Source organism: Cyprinus carpio, chromosome B8 (genome assembly GCF_018340385.1).
Source record: "Cyprinus carpio isolate SPL01 chromosome B8, ASM1834038v1, whole genome shotgun sequence".
NCBI classification, from domain to species: Eukaryota; Metazoa; Chordata; class Actinopteri; order Cypriniformes; family Cyprinidae; genus Cyprinus; species Cyprinus carpio.
The window spans coordinates 13,890,296-13,907,668 of record NC_056604.1 but is presented as its reverse complement, the minus strand read 5'-3'; the positions used below and the strand labels follow the sequence as shown (position 1 = coordinate 13,907,668).

The window sequence follows — 17,373 nt, the reverse complement described above, 5'->3', positions numbered from 1 at the left end:
GGGTTGAACTGTTCTGGAACAGTGTCGTAAATACAACTTAACCACTGATTTCTGGTCGTGTCCTCTTTTGGAAGGCCAAACAATGTATTTTCGCTTTCGCAACGAAACACACACCATCTTCACAACATGGCGGCGGCAGCAACAATACTACAACGAGAATCAAAGTAATCCTTCTTTCTTTGCGTGAACATTTGGGCGGCGTTATGCAAATCTTCCCACATCGTGATGTAGACATGTAGGGGCGTGTTTAAACGCGGCGTTTAAGGAGGATGTGGGCCAGTCTTAACTTTCATAAAGAATATCTCTTTGGGTTCGAGACTTTAGTCTCTGCAACTTTAGGGATCCTATCTATGCACAAACAATCTCTTTGGGTTCGAGACTTTAGTCTCTGCAACTTTAGGGATCCTATCTTGTACTTTCAACAAATAAGAGGTCATTGTACTATAAAAACATTCTGTACGTTTCAGAACTCAAAACTTTGTCGTTAGTCTAAAAACAGCTTATATTGAAGGCAGTCTCCCAAAACGACAGCTTTTGGAATGTTCTAATCTATGATGTAATAGTGTGGATAAACCCTGCCTCCGCAGAAGAAGATCGACATCACTGCCTGTTTAGCTCCGCCCACTGATTCACCCATACTGTCATGGCCTAAATCAACATTGGTGAAATAGATTTTTTTTTTTGCTGAGTTTGTGGCTTGAGATGGTGTTGTGTTCATTCACATTGTTTCTAGATTATTGTGTGGAGTGATCAGATGCATTTTAAATAATTGCTAAAATCTTCATTGGCCAAAAAATAAACTTTTCACAAAAAAAAAAAAAAAAAAAAACTAATTTCACTGTTTTTTGATCCTGACAAAATGACCAGCTAACATTAATTGACTAATTATATCAGCAGCACAAGTGAAAGTGTGAATGAGTACTAGTCAGGTAAAATCACTATCATACAAATTAGACTGACTGCTATAAAAGGAGGGAAGAAACACTTCCAATCATTGTGTTCTTGTTAGCAATGGTTACCTCCAGAGAAACACGTGCAGCCATCATCGCTTTGCATCAAAATGGTCTCACATGCAAGGAAATTGCACAAAGAATATTGCATCTGAAAGGACCATTTACCGATTCACCAAGAACTTCAAGGAGAGAGGTTTGACTGCAGTGAAGAAGTCTTCAGGACATCCCAGTGTGTCCAGCAAGCTCCAGGACGTCTTCTCCTGAGGAGTCAGTTATGGAATCGTGTCTCCACCAGTGAAGAGCTTGCTCAGGAATGGCAGCAGGTTGGTGTGAGAGCAGCTGCACACACAGTGAGGCCAAGAAGCCTGGCGTCAAGAAGGGCAGCAAAGAAGCCACTTCTCTCCAAGAAAAACATCAAGGAAAGATGAAATTCTGCAGGAAGTACAAGGATTGGACATCAGAAGACTGGTGCAGTTATTTTGTCTGATTTATGTGATCACTATTGCTTAGTCTGCACTTACAGATCGCTTGATCTTTATTGTTACTTATGCATTTTTTATCTAAATCACAGCAGCGTACATCTGTGAAGATTGTGTCAAACATACAGTGTTAGCCGATCATAGCAGTGGGCCTTTACTTCCAAGTCTACAATCCGCCACACCTATTCAAACGGGGTGGGGGGGACAAAACAGGACAGAAAATAGCCTATATTACTTCTAAATAATGTTATGTAAATTATGTAATAATCTCGATAACATTATAAGTGGACCTCAGAGAACAGCACAGTTAAATTAAGTCAAATGATCTCAGAAAAAAAAAAGTAGTGATCTGCCTCAATGTTATGTTTTTGTTAAATAGTAGTAGGGCATTCAACATGAGATCTATGAACTATTCTGACTATGCATGTGATATTATGTTCAATTACATGATCAGTTTGGATTTTTCATTTGTATTTTTTTAGAGTTTGAGCTTCTGTATTAATTTAAATTATATACTGTTTAAAAAATTTATTAATCATGGTTTCACTACAAATGCTATTCATTAAATTGTTCATCAAACAATCCTCCATTTGTACCAATGACAGCAGACCATATACGTTCTAGTATTGAGTTTATTAAGCTATTGAGGTGAAGGTCCATCCCATGCATTCTGCAGCATATTTTGTAATATACACAAAGAGGGAAATTTGAACAATTAATACAACCCACTCTCTCTCACATCTGCAAACATGACCACATCCATGGACAGCATTTATTATTTTTCCCTCTTAGCTTTGAAATCAAGATGAGAAAAAGCACATCTGTTTTTAATTGTGATAAATAATTTAGATGTCACTTTAGAAGTTAGCAAATATGACCTACTGTACCTGAGATCTCTGTGTATGTAATCTTACCTGATGTGGATTAGATGTTTTGACTGTATTGTGTTCCACTTGATTTCATGAATTTTAGCTCGATAACAAATTGGTGAATTAACCGCCACAAATGGTTCTGTATGGATTAAGTTTGATTTTTAAAAATGGAACAAAGGGTCAAAATATCAACTCTGAACTCTTTTGTTATTTTCCATTTAATGAATGTAATTAAAATGTGAAGTGGTAGCTTATTTTGTGGATAAAGAAGACATACCTAACTGTAGTCTCTGTACAACAGTATCATTTCATATAACTGGAGCAATTCAATGGTACCCAAATGCAAAGCAGACAGTTTGGAATATGTAGACACTACCATTTTCAAAGTAACTCATGGTCATTTCTCTGTTGAAGACATGGTCAATGTGTAGATATTGCGGTAAAGCAAAAATAGCTACGACAAAGAAAAATGAAAACATAAAGGAGCATAATTTACAGAAGAGCAATTAAATGACTTGGTAAATGTATTTTAGAGCAGACAGATGTTCACAGAAATTCACAGCCCCTGTTTTTATTGGAAGAAGAATACAGAAGTACTATTAATAGCTAAAAGATTGTCTGCCTCTTTTTCTTTCATAGTTTTTTTTTAACAACACTAAGCTTGCAAAATCAAATATGTACTTGCAAATTCATCAGTGACAAAAAGTGTCAGCTCCACTGCTGATCGGCTTCATTTCCTTCCTGAGCCAAAAACTGCTACGTCTTGGCCCCTGCAGCCATGTCAGTCCCACTGCTAGACAGTCATTGGTTCCTTTTTTGTAGGTTAGTCGCTCTCTTTCTCTCTGTCTCTCTTTCTCTCTTTAGAAAGCACTGTTCTTCTGGCAACTGATGGAACAAACAAGTGAGAGTCAGTAAGTCGATTTTATTGTTGTGTTTTTTATAAAGAAGATATCTTGCTTGAAGAGGATGTGATAAATTGGGGAGAATGAAAGTCCATCTAAAGATTCTCTCTGTTTTTATAGGTAAATACTTTTTTTCCTGCTTGATACTTAATCAAAGATCTTGTATTGCAGTCGTGTGTATATTAAAACAGGAAATACATGAACATATGGTGACCTCTGAATTGAACTAACTAATGATAATATCACTAAAGTGTTTTAAAAACAAACTTCTGTAATAAATCCACACAGTTTTTTTGTGTATGTGTGTGTGTGTGTAAAATGATCTTGCCTGAATTATGTGAGCACTTCAGAGAGAATTTAAGACAGTGAATTTGGTTATTAGAGATTTTAAACTGTTTCAGTTGTAGTTGTCTGACACCTGTCTGTATACTGTCTATCTGTAAAAAATATGACATTTTTAATTGTGTTTTAGTTTTGCCCAGTGTGTTGATGAAGTCTGGACCTGTTTATGTGAGTACAGAGGGTGAAACGGTGAAGATCATCTGTGAATATCCAGATGGCCATATAAATACACCCAAGTACTTTTGCCGTCATCCCTGTACTTCATCTAAGCATGTTTTGATTAAAACTGTAAAGCCTGATCAGGCCTTATCAGATGGAAGATACTCTATAATTGATTCTGTAAATGGACGGTCCTTTACTGTAACCATCAAACATCTCAGACTCACAGACTCTGGTGTTTATTACTGTGGACTTGATCAATGGTTCAAAGACACACTGAAGAAAGTTAATATATCTGTTCATCAAGGTAAGTATTCAAACAGTTTGTGAATATAATGTATACATTTGTCTTCCCATTTGAATATTTCACAAAATTGTTTATTATAGTTAAATTCCTCTTTTTCTGTTTTATTCTCAGCAGCTCCCGGGAGCAGATCTACACACACTCCTGAAAACACACATATAACATCTACATGGACAACAACACTCACCTCAACAGGTACATCCTGTCAGCAAACTAATGATCAGTATGACAACAATATTTTGATTACTTATCATTTAGGAAAATATAGTCAATCTAGTCTGCTTAGGCCTACTTATATTATATTTGATATTTATAATCATATGTGATTTTCTCTTTCTCTCTCTCTCAGATATATCCTATTCAAATGAGCAATTCTCTGCAACATCGCCAGCTGTCCAATCAAAGGGATCTACACTACTGGGTTACTATTTTTTTATTATTATTTTTTAATGTATTTTAAGATTCTAATTTGTTTGCAACATTGTATAACATTGCATACATATGATAAGAATTTATTAGAATATTTAGAATATTTAATGATTATTCCTTTCTCTTTTTATTTCAGTCAGTGTGCCTGTAGTTTGTGCAGGTTTTCTGGTGCTGCTGGTGTTCGGGGTTCTTGTGGCGTTAGTGTCTCTCTGCAGGAAAAGATCAGATTTAAAGTCCAAATGTAAGACCACACACACATAACGCCCAATAATGAATTGATAGTTTCATGAAAGACTCACAAATAATAATAATAATAATAATAATGATAATATTTATAATAATAATAATAATAATAATAATTTATTACGTCTGTTTAAAAAAAAATGAAATAGAGGACTTGTGTGACTGATGGATATTTAGTCTTGAGATCATGTCTTATTTCCTTCGGATCACTATTGCCCTTTAAGTCACTGTGACTGGGTTCTACAGTATATTTATGGCCATTTTTCCAGGTCTGAAACCACCTGTCCCTGAAAATCCAGTTCAAGATTCACCAAATCTCAACCGGGTATGAAAACATCTACTCTTTATACACAATTTTACCCTTAAGTACCAACATCTAATTACAGTACAAACCATCTGATCAACATTATAGACATGAATACATCTGCTTTGTTGTAGTAAAGCTAGTTTAGTTTAATATGATTAATGTAAACATGTTGAATGTACACTGAACTTATGTTTTGTTATGTCAGCCCTTATTTCTCTTTCTCTTTCATCAGGTCTCTCAGACTGCAGATAATGTCAACCACCTCTATGATGAAATTGTAACTGAGTACAGTCTGGTTGGTCTAGCTAGAGATGGTGATTCTACTGTAATATATTCCACTGTGCAGCATTGTGATCCTGCACCTCAGAATGTTGAGAACGATTTGTATTCACTTATCATGCAATACTGAGGATAAATGACTAGATCAGTGTCATTCTTTCCCCGAAAATGTGACTTTTAAAACCCTGTTGACATGAAATGATGCATACGGTCAGTTTGCTAAAAAAAAAAAAAACACCTGCAAACATCCTGCTGTCATAAAATCTAATAAATATGTAAAAATATATACAAACAGAATTGGTAATCATTTTAACAACAGAATGACATCATTAGATCAAATGACCCAAAATCTTAGAGACTATGGAAATCCAGTTCTTCCAAATTGATAGAGTAGCAGGCTTTGCATGATTAGTCCATGCAGAAGACAGTTCCAGATAAAGTATTTCCAAGAAGGAATGAATAGTGCTTAGCAGAAAGGTCATGGGGGGGTTTCCAGCGTTAAACTAGTAATTTCCTTGCCGCAGTCAAAGCTGCTAGCCAAAATTTCTGTTCTTTCTCACTTACAGAAAATTGAGAATTATCATTCAATAATAAAATAACAGGATCTTTGGGAAACTAATCTTAATAAACTTGTATAAAACATCAAGCACAATGTACCAAAATGTTTGCACATCTGGACAGTCTCATAGCATATGTATCAAAGTGTCAAGGCAACCTGGTCCACAAAATATGCAATATGGGTGGGGTAATATACCCATAGCATAACATATGCGTGTGGTTAAATATGCTCTGTGATTAATTTTAAAGTGAATGAATTTGTGATTAGAGTTGGTGTGTACACTCTTAAAAATAAAGGTGCTTCACAATGCCATAGAATAACCTTTTTGTCTAAATGGTTCCATAAAGAACCTTTAACATCTGAAGAACCTTTCTGTTTCATAAAACGTTCTTTGTGGCAAAAGAAGGTTCTTCAGATTATAAAAAGGTATGAAAGAGATTGTTCTTTAAAGAACCTTTGACTGAATGGTTCTTTGTAAAAACAAAAATGGTTATATGGCATCGCTATGAAGAACCTTTTAAAGCACCATTATCTTTAAAAATGTATTAATATTATAAGACTTTCTTTTGTCCAATGTACAATCACATACACATCATTTTTTTTTTTTTTAAAGAATGGCTTGATGACAGCTCAGTTTGTTATAAAAATGCTGTTTAAAACAAAAGCTGTGTGCAAAACCAGTGTGATAAAATCTTAAATGTCATTTACATGCAATCTGTGGCTTTGACACAAGGTTTTTACAAATACAAATTAAGTTAGAAATGCAATATACAAATGAAACCATCAATAAAAATATTTATAATATTACAATTTAATATTATAATTATAATATTTATACGTTTATCCAAACAATGCTGATATCAAGAGAGAAGTGAGAAGTGTTGGGTGTTAGACTGAGTTGAGTTAGTGTGTTGTTTACTTGAACACACTGAAATAGCTTAGGAGGTGTTGCAATACTGAGGCCTTTCCTCTTCACCGGGACTTAGTAACCGCATCTCTGGAAGAAGTTGCAATTGATCTCAGAACACACAGCACTTTCAAGTCTGATTTGTGTTGATTTCAAAAGTGTAGTACTGTGCAGTATTATGTTTGACTTCATCTGTTTTTCCATACATTTGAAAACTGAGCAGAAAATATCTATCTGTACGAATGTTCAAATTTTACTTACTGTCACTCTTTCTTGTTTCTAACAACATACAATTAGCTTTTTTAAAAAGAGATTTAAAGTTTTAATTCTTTAAACTGTACCACTTTCACTGTTTAACTGTCATTGGTTTGTCCATTGTAAGTAGAAGTCTCTCTCTCTCTCTCTCTCTCTCTCTCTCTCTCTCTCTCTCTCTCTCTCTCTCTCGGAAGTAAGTTCATCTGCAGTTGCAGTGTGAGAAACAGTAAGCAGAAAACTTTTACTGAGCTTCACAGTTTATTGTTTGTTTTAATGCCATAGTTTCTTTATAAATCCTATAAAGATGTTTTCAGGTGGAGGTGATATCACAGAGAATGAATACTCTTGTGAAGATTCTGTGTCTTTTCATAGGTAAATGTTTTATTTTTCCATTTCTTTCCATTTTCCATAATGTTCTCTGTTTGATAGACATACCAAACATTGATTTATTTTAATTTTTTTTTTTTTTTGACATCACAATATGATGAAATTCTGTAAATTATATTTAGAAATGTACAGATGAGAATCCCATCAATATAAAACACAATGAAATTGTTTCTATTTTTGAAATGTCAAAATATATAATTAACAATTCTTACAGTATGTACATCTCTGTTTAACCCAACTGATTTGACTGTGTTTTAGTTTTGCCCAGTGTGTTGATGAAGTCTGGACCTGTTTATGTGAGTACAGAGGGTGAAACGGTGAAGATCAGCTGTCCATATCCAGATCGCCATATAAATACACCCAAGTACTTTTGCCGTCATCCCTGTAAATCATCTCATCATGTTCTGATTAAAACTGTAAAGCATGATCAGGCCGTCTCAGATGGAAGATACTCTTTGATTGATTCTGTAAATGGACGGTCCTTTACTGTAACCATCAGACATCTCAGACTCACAGACTCTGGTTATTATTACTGTGGACTTGATCAATGGTTCAAAGACACACTGAAGAAAGTTAATCTATCTGTTCATCAAGGTAAATATTCAGACAGTTTGTGAATATAATGTAGCCTATATATTCATCTTCCCATTTAAATATTTCACAAAAATGGTTATTATACTTAAATTCCTCTTTTTCTGTTCTATTCTCAGCAGCTCCCGGGAGCAGATCTACACACACCCCTGAAAACACACATATAACATCTACATGGACAACAACACTCACCTCAGCAGGTACAAGTTCATCCATTTAGCAAAACAGAGATACTACTGGCCTCAAGACATTTAATCAAATTATTTACAGTGCAGTTTGTAATTCACAATCTTTATTATTTGAATCATTTTGATCAGTTGAAAAAATTTTTATTATTTGTTTAATTTTGATTTTTTGATTAAAGTTATTTTTTTTTTTTATCATTTTTATAAGTTGAAGTTTACTGGATTTGAATCATTTTGATCAGTTGAAATAATTAAGTTTTTTTTTTTTTTGATGACTTTTATTTTTTAATCAACAGTATAGTCTTTTGTATTAGGATTCTTACAATAACAGTAACTGGTCATTTATTTATTTTTATTTATTGTATTTACGCTTATTTATTGTATGTGTACTTATTTTTATTCCAGGCAGTGTGACTGTGGTTTGTGCAGGTGTTATGTTATTCCTGGTTTTCTGGATCATTGTGGCTTTAGTGTGTATCTACAGCAGAAGATCAGATGCAAAGTCCAGATGTAAGATAATGAACATCAAAGTACTGGTTTAAACTAGCATGATGCTTCCAAATCTCATCTTCAGTCAAGTCTCATATTACTCAGGTCTTTATTTTTTTATAATTCATTATAACCTTTTAATGATAAATGAAATCTAATATTATTTATATCATTCACATGTTGATGCTTTGAAACCTCACACAACTGAAGATACAGTTCAAGATCCACCAGACTTCAACCAGGTATAGAAACCTTTCTGTGTGCCAGCAAGAACATTTTGCACCAAACAAATTTATCTGAACATTTTTCAAGAATAAAAGAATATAAAAATTAACATAAATGCGTGCCTGAGTATATAAACTGTCATTCTGTTTTGCTCACTGTCAGGCTGTGGACGATGTCTGTACAATGGTAGTGTATAGTTTGGATGATCCACCTAAAGAAGACTGTTCTTGTCTAAACTATTCAACTACAGTATATTACTGCACGTGACTCAGGAACAGAGTCATTCTGGAATGTGGAACAAATTATTTACTATTATAATTACTCCATATTTAGACCTAATCATAATCTCATCAGCAGCAGCAGCAGCAGCAGCATCTCTCTGTTTAATCTGTATGATAACACAATTTCTGTAATAAGTCAATAAAAAGTATATTGTTTGCAGAGTAGCTTTAGCCATCATCTATTAGTCTGATGACCAAATGAACGTTAGTTCACCATTTCCTGGATGGCAGATCAGTCTCTGTGCTGCATTCAGTTTTGAGACTGTTGCAGAGCATTTGTGGTGTATGTGGTCAAAGAATAAAACATTTTGCGATGTGTTTTGCAAACGAAATGAGGAGCTGTCCCTCAGCTTTGATCTGTTTGGTTGCTCATAGCCTAATGTACTGTGGCCAAATGTTACAGCCTATGCTGAATTCTTATGAGCACTAAACTCACGGCCATAGCCAGGGTTTGAAATTTAGTGAGGTCTGGGGTGGGGGGAATTGTGCTATAATAACCCCTACAAATACAACTCATTATATACACTAACACTTAAGAGACAGAAATGTAGATGTTTGTGAAAGATATTTTCTCTGTTTTGGAAGGATAAACACTGTTAAATTATACCATATTCATTGCATCAAAATGCATTAATATTTGTTAATATCTATATGTTAGGGGTGGATAATTTTATCAGTTGTTTATTGATATCCTCATTTGTATAAAAGTGGATTTAGATAAAAGTGTCTGCTAAATGACTAAATGCAGCCTAATGTAATGTAATCATGCAACAAAACATATAACTGTTATAGTTTTCATTAATAATCATTGCTATACAGATGATAACTTTGTCTAGTGCTCTTATGAATGTTTTTAGCATTCATAAGAGCACTGACTCTCACTTCATGTAAAGGGGCCGAACATTAAGTGACTTCTATATTTTATCCAAAAGACTATTTAGATATGATATTGTTTAAATATTCAGAAACGTGCACAGTGTACTGTTTTTTTTTTTTTAACTTTCATTAAAATATTTCAATAAAATGATTGCAAATTTATGAATGCATGGTTAACTTTTTTTTTTCCTGCAGTCACTAGGTTATATGTATTGAGACATTTTAAAATATTTTGTAAAAAATAATAATGATAAAACAAACAAATAAATAAATAAATAATAAACCTGAATTATATCCTAAACATATGTATATGTTATATGTTATATTTCATTTTGATATATATATTTTGTAAATAATAATATATATATATATATATATATATATATATATATATATATATATATATATATATATATATATATATATATATATATATATATAAATTGACCCCTGAGGGACACTTTTGTTACTTTTTTTCAAATACATGAATGTATTCCCAGTTCAAATGTGACAACAGTAACAAATCCTGTAGGTTACCATAATGATCAACACACGATTTTTAAAAATGATTTAAAAATCACTTGACGGATGAGGTTTAATTAAATTAAGTTGAATACAATATATAAAATCAGGGCTCATCCCCTTTAGATAAATAATGTGTATTATGTAAAACTTATCATGCAAATGAAATATTAAAATTCTCTACTTATGATAATTCACAAATTAAATACCGGCGATACAACCGCCAATAAAACACAAAAGAAGAAGAAGAAATAGCGGCGATTGGCCAATCAGAACTCGGTTCTGTAACAATTAGCTGCTCACAAGCGGAAGCAAGTTTCCGTAATTTTTTGTGCAAAATGGTTCAAGCGCAAGTTTTGAAGTCCTTTAAAAAGAAGACAACAGAAAATGTATGATTTTTCCTTGATTATAATTTAAAGACATTCCCTGACATTATGTTATTGTGCTGTAGGCGATGTGTGACGGATTGAGAGACCTGACACACTGACATTAACAAGTCACCGACTTTGCAAAAACCAAACAAAAGCATGTCTTGAGCATCCAAAAGCATTCACTGCGCAATGAAGCATGCTAGAATGAATAAATACAGTACAATGTCCTTATAATTCAAGCAATGAAAGAAAAAAAAATACCCATGCATGAGTTTTTACGTTTTTATATTCATTGCACATTAAGCAATGTACTTTTCTGAATATCAGCCCAAGTGCGCAAGCACAAATATGCTATTAATTTTATACAACAGTGCATAGCAACGCGGTGTTTCGTTCCTTGAATGAATCAGATTTTGTAAGAATCGAGTGATCCAGTGATTCAACAGTCCATTCAGGTGGACTCACTTGTTTCATTTCTAATTGAATCAGCCGTTTTGAACGAATCGTTTGATTTGAATGATTCAATAAATCATTTATTAAAACATGGACTTGCTGTCACCTACTGGCGATTTTATTGTCATCATTTATTCATTTATCCATGACAGACCTAAAACAGACAAGGTGCCAGCACTACCAACACAAAAACACATTTAGCAAAATATTGACCAAAATTCTTCCATTTCAGGCACCAGAAGTGGTGAATCGAGTTCAGAAAAATCCACGTATTCAAAAATGTGTTTGTTTTTATTCAAAATGTGTTTTCAATCCACGTGTTCAAAGGTATTTAACCATAATTATAAGTTTCATTTAATTGCTCAAAAACATTCAGATTTTAAAAAACATTCCATGGTAACGATGAGTTTCAGTGTTTCATTTATATATTCAAAAAAATGTCTTATCCAACTTTGTGAAATATCCTTATAAATAACTTCTACCTTCTACTAACTACATTTTGATGAGTTTTATAACTGCGTAAACTCACCGTATTGTTTATGTAGTAAATAAACTATGTAGCTACCATAGGTATTTCTAATATGTACCATAAGTATTTCTAATCTGTAGTCCGTCTGCTGAGTCTGTTTCATACGGAGAAGTTAAACTGCAATTATGTTTGTTTGTTCTTTTGTGCCAATATTTCCAAGAACTATCAGTTAGTATTATAATTTAGATCTCAAAAGAGTAAGAGGTCCAAAACTGAGACGCAGACTAGATTGTTTTTGAAGGTCATGAGATATTTTTAATTATAGCTTTCTATGCTTCAGATGACTACTTAAGTTTTGAACAATTGTTTATTTGAAATTAAAGGGTATATAAGCAAGGCTTATGCACTCTGCAGATAGACTCTTCTGAGACTCTCCTGACTGTCCTCTATCTTTCAACCTTTCACTTCTTCTTTCTTTGGCTTCACTCAAAAACTCATAGACTCAGACTTAGAACTTTTACAGGTTTTTATTCAAATTCAGATACCTTTTTGATTCAGACAGAATAATTGTTTGTTTGGTTACAATTTTTATCAATTTTTTAATTAATACTAGATGGGTTCAATCCATCATAAATGGATTGTTATAAAAAATGTACTAACATTTGATTTGTATTTTTTTATATCTGAAGATGGTTATTATTATTAAGAGTTTTGTTTCCAAGTTATGATTTGGAGTTTCTGTTCTCTATATTCTTTTGAATAAATTTACATATTACTGCACCTTGACCGTCTGACTTGGATTCGATATTGCATCAAGAAGGGAAAAAGCTTATAAATAATAGTTCATTTAATAAGGCCCTCCATAAGTATTGGAACCGTAAAGACAAAACTGCTTTCTCTGCTGTGGAGTCAAGACATTTGCAAATATGATTAAAAGATGAATATGCAACAAAACTACAGAATGTCAATTTTATTATTAGGTCTTTCGACACATACATGTTTTACCAAATAAATTGGACCGCACTTTTAGAGTTCATCCCACTATTTGATGTGAGCATAAGTATTGGAACAGTTGAATTTAAGGTAGATGTAAAAGATTAAAAGCTAATATTTAGTTGCAGATCCCTCGCATGCGATCAGAGCAGTGAGTCTGCAACCCATAGACATCAACAGACTTTTGGTCTTATGCTTTGAAATGCATTTCCCCAGCCTTTAATGCAGCCAATTCCAACTGTTGCTTGTTTTGGGGAGTTTCTGTCTTTAGTCTCCTCTTCAGCTGGTGAAATTAATATTCAATCGGATTTAAATCTGGAGATTGATTTGGGCAATCTAAGACTTTACTTTATTTCTTTGCCCTGATGAAGTCCTTGACTGAACTGGCAGGGTGTTTTGTGTCATTGTCCTGATCCAATATGAAGTGCTTTCTAATGAGTTTGGTGGCATTTTCTTGAATATTGGTAGCCAAGATGATTTTGTACCCTTCCAAATACATTCTGCTACTGCCATCATACATTAAGTCATCATTAAAATTAAGAGGTGCTGTTCTAGAGACAGCCATGCATGCCCATGCCATGACACCACCTCCACCAAGCTTTACAGATGAGGTTGTATGCTTAGGATCATTTGCAGTTCCCTTTTTTCTCCACACTTTTGCTTTCCAGTCACTTAGATAAAGGTTCATCTTTGTCTCATCGGTCCATCAACTCTACTGGCTCACATTTGTGAAGAATCTTGCCTTTCTATTTTTGGTGCTGATCAGAGGTTTGAATCTTGCTGTGTAGCTTCTGTAATTCTGTGTCAAATTCTTCTGCGGACTGTAGATTGACGGAGCATCACCCCAGCTTTCTGGAGGTAGTTGGTGATTTTACAGACATGTATTTTAGGGTTCATTTTCACAGCTTGTATGATTTGTCTGTCATCAACTACTGTTGTTTTTCTCAGCCGATCAGGTCCTTGTTGGTTGCCGATGTCGCTGGTAGTTTCCAAACTCTTGATTTCTCCATGCCCTTTGTTTTTCCTATAGTTCTAATCGACTTCCTCTTTTCTTTTAGCATCCAAATTGCTTGCTTTTCTTTCAGAGTCAGCTTCCTCGTCTTCATCCTGATTTGTGTGTGTCATCATCGAATGCAAGACTTAGAATGCAGAAGCAATGGATATAACTGATAAGACACATTCCCTAGTTTTAATATCAGAATCAGAATCAGAAGGAGCTTTATTGCCAAGTATGCTTGCGCATACAAGGAATTTGTTTTAGTGACATAAGCTTCCAGTACACAGAGACAACAACACAGTCAAAAAAAAAAAAAAAACCTTTGCAGATAAATAAGTGTATAAACAATTGTGCTATAAATGATAATGGGATAGGATTGAGTAAGATGCAGGGATGTACTAGGATGAAGGGGTAACAAATAAATATAAGGATATTGCACATTTTTATTGCATAAATGGGGAACATTTAACTGTTCATGAGGTAGATTGCCTGGGGGAAGAAACTTTTCTTGTGCCTGACTGTCCTGGTATTTGCGGCTCTGAAGCGCCGGCCAGATGGCAAAAGTTCAAAGATGGGGTAACTTGGATGTGAGGGATCCAGAGTGATTTTCTGAGCCCTTTTCCTCACTCTGGATGTATACAGTTCTTGAAGGGTGGGCAGGGGAGTACCAATAATCCTTTCAGCAGTCCGAACCGTTCTCTGTAGTCTTCTGATGTCTTGTTTTGTAGCTGAACCAAACCAGACAGTTATTGAAGTGCACAGGACAGACTGAATGACGGCTGAGTAGAACTGTTTCAGCAGCTCCTGTGGCAGGTTAAACTTCCTCAGCTGGCGGAGGAAGTACAACCTTTGTTGGGCCTTTTTCACAATGGAGTCAATGTGATTGTCCCACTTCAGGTCCTGAGAGATGGTGGTTCCCAGGAATCTGAATGACTCAACTGCAGCCACAGTGCTGTTCATGATGGTGAGTGGGGGGAGTGCAGGGGGGTTTCTTCTGAAGTCCACGATCATCTCCACTGTTTTGAGCGTGTTAAGCTCCAGGTTGTTAAGACTGCACCAGACAGCCAGCTGCTCAACCTCTTGTCTGTAAGCAGACTTGTCACCATCCTGGATGAGGCCGATGACTGTAGTGTCGTCTGCAAACTTCAGGAGCTTGACAGAAGGGTCTTTAGAGGTGCAGTCGTTGGTGTACAGCGAGAAGAGCAGTGGCATTAATACCTGTTGCATTAATATCTGAAGAATTAATGCAAAAGGACACAGCTGAACACTTAGTTAGTCAGTAGCCCTATTTTTGGACCTTCCGGCCCGCCATAATCAGGGGTAAACTCAGTAGCTACTGGCAGTTGTATAGTGAATTCCCGCGACAAGTCAGTAGCCCTATTTTTGGACCTTCCGGCCCGCCATTATCAGTGGTAAACTCAGTAGCTACCATAGACAGTAAAAGAAATGGACACAGCGACCCCGTTGGATTCAACGGAGACAAGTGAAGTCAATTAGAAGCACGCACTTCCTGGGGGTCAAGTATACTGCGCAGACTCAAACTCAGCTTGATGACGTAAATGTCACGTGAGCAACCTGTCTGACAATTGTAAGTCTTCTAATCACTGTGCCAAGAGAAATCTGAATCACCCACCAAATCTTGCAGACGTTGTTGAATAATTTTGTTTTATGGACTCTCTATGGGCTTCTCCCTTGACTTCATGCCTCCACGTCCTCCCGATAGCCTCATAGACAATAAAAAGATTGCCTGCGAGCTTCTCCTCCTGTCCATACGGTAATTTCTCTACTGTGCGACAGAGAGTCGCAGGTTATTACGCAATCGTTAGCCTATTTTTACAATTACTGCTTCTACGGGGCCATAACGTAAGATACAAGGTAATGGGGCCTTTTATCCATTTTCGTGTTTCTTTAGAAATAATGAATGGACAAATGGAGTCTTTAAATGCCTCAGATGTAAAGTTATTCACTGTCAAAGTGACGCCAAAATGAATGGGAGTCAATGGAATGCTAACAGCAGGTGGGGGGTCCGCTAGCCAATGGTGGCGCCCAGGGATGCTTCAATAAAATATGAAACCCTGCCCCCCTGGTAGCTACTGGCAGTTGTATAGTGAATTCCCGTGACAAGTCAGTAGCCCTATTTTTGGACCTTCCGGCCAGCCATACAGGGCCTCAAGACTCTCCATAAATGTCTTGCAGCGATCGTTTTCCTACCACGGATGCTAAACATGATTATTGCAAACTGTCTAAACTGAAATATACATGCATACATTCATATGAGGAATTTTAAACAGCTAATTTAAGAGAACAATTTATTTAAATGCATAATTTATTGTGATGTATTGTAATGAGGTTTTTTTTTATTAAAATTTAAGAAGATCAGGCCCTTTCTTTCGGAACATGCTGCACAACTCCTGGTTCAAGCTCTTGTTCTGTCCAGGCTAGACTATTACAACGCTCTCTTGGCTGGTCTTCCAGCCAGTTCTATCAAACCTTTACAATTAATCCAGAACGCGGCAGCCAGATTAATTTTTAATGAGCCGAAAAGAATACATGTCACACCTCTATTTATCAATTTGCACTGGCTACCAATAGCTGCTCGCATTAAAATTCAAGGCATTGATGTTTGCATACAAAACCACCACTGGCTCTGCACCCCTTTACCTAAATTCATTACTTCAGACTTATGTGCCCTCTAGAAGCTTGCTTTCTGCAAGTGAACATCGCTGGATTGTGCCATCCCAAAAAGAAGCACAAAGTCACTTTTATGGACTTTTAAATCCCTCCTGGTGGAATGACCTGCCCAACTCAATCCAAGCAGCTGAGTCCTTAGCCATCTTCAAGAATCGGCTTAAAAACACATCTTCCATCTTTATTTGACCCCTCTAACTTTTTCACTAAACTATTCTAATTCTATAAAAAAAAAAAATTTAACTACCTTTCTAATCTTTTTGTATCCTATCTATTTTCTTTTCATTTATTATACAATTATAAAAAAAGACCTCTAACACTAGCTTGCTCTATTCTTTTTCTATTCTATCGGTTTTCTTTTTATTTATTATATTATTTAAAAGCCCTTGCTACGTATACTGTGTTTAGGCTAATTGAGACTTGTTATAGCACTTACATATCATTGCTCTTTTGTTGTTTTTGATTGATTCCATTGTCCTCATTTGTAAGTCGCTTTGGATAAAAGCGTTTAAATGACTAAATAAATAAAAAAAATTTTTTTTTTTTTACTGAGCTCCGGTAAATTTCACAGCTGGCAATGGGCCTGACCTCGATTCCAGGATTAGCAGAAAACTGTAATTTTTGATGACTTGTTATAGTCATACTACCAGTATTGTGAAATGGTTTGTGTGTGCTGAGTAAAATGTGTTTGTATGGACGCTTTCTTTTTCATATGCAGAACACTTGTTCAAAATTAATAAATAAGAAAAAAAAACTTGCTATCGATTGCACGCACCAAACAATTTGTTCAAGATTACATATTTTAGAATTATGTATAATAAATTAATGAAAGTACTTATTATCGATGATTTCTCTT

General features: G+C 35.0%; 2 protein-coding genes across 7 annotated transcripts; both read left to right on the top strand.

The window, feature by feature from the left end:
- The first annotated feature begins 1,657 nt into the window (after positions 1–1,657).
- LOC109094543 (CMRF35-like molecule 5) lies at positions 1,658–5,555 on the top strand. 3 transcript variants are annotated; one of them, XM_019108251.2, is made up of 7 exons: positions 1,658–3,215; positions 3,679–4,014; positions 4,126–4,206; positions 4,361–4,432; positions 4,577–4,681; positions 4,953–5,008; positions 5,223–5,555. In XM_019108251.2, the coding sequence occupies exons 2-7, from the start codon at positions 3,696–3,698 to the stop codon at positions 5,397–5,399; spliced, it is 810 nt and encodes a 269-aa protein (XP_018963796.2). In that variant the 5' UTR covers positions 1,658–3,215; positions 3,679–3,695; the 3' UTR covers positions 5,400–5,555. The 3 variants fall into 3 exon arrangements, with proteins under 3 accessions (XP_018963796.2, XP_018963795.2, XP_018963794.2); XM_019108250.2 differs by having other exon boundaries at positions 1,658–3,326; positions 4,129–4,206; XM_019108249.2 differs by having other exon boundaries at positions 1,658–3,326.
- Positions 5,556–6,266: 711 nt separating this feature from the next.
- On the top strand, positions 6,267–10,115 carry LOC109094420 (CMRF35-like molecule 9). 4 transcript variants are annotated; one of them, XM_042729860.1, is made up of 7 exons: positions 6,267–7,216; positions 7,305–7,362; positions 7,636–7,971; positions 8,088–8,168; positions 8,559–8,663; positions 8,853–8,884; positions 9,030–10,115. In XM_042729860.1, the coding sequence occupies exons 2-7, from the start codon at positions 7,326–7,328 to the stop codon at positions 9,132–9,134; spliced, it is 696 nt and encodes a 231-aa protein (XP_042585794.1). In that variant the 5' UTR covers positions 6,267–7,216; positions 7,305–7,325; the 3' UTR covers positions 9,135–10,115. The 4 variants fall into 4 exon arrangements, 3 of the variants coding, with proteins under 3 accessions (XP_042585794.1, XP_042585795.1, XP_042585793.1); XR_006155436.1 differs by having other exon boundaries at positions 6,267–7,362; positions 8,559–8,747; XM_042729861.1 differs by having other exon boundaries at positions 6,267–7,362; positions 8,091–8,168.
- The last annotated feature ends 7,258 nt before the right edge of the window (positions 10,116–17,373 follow it).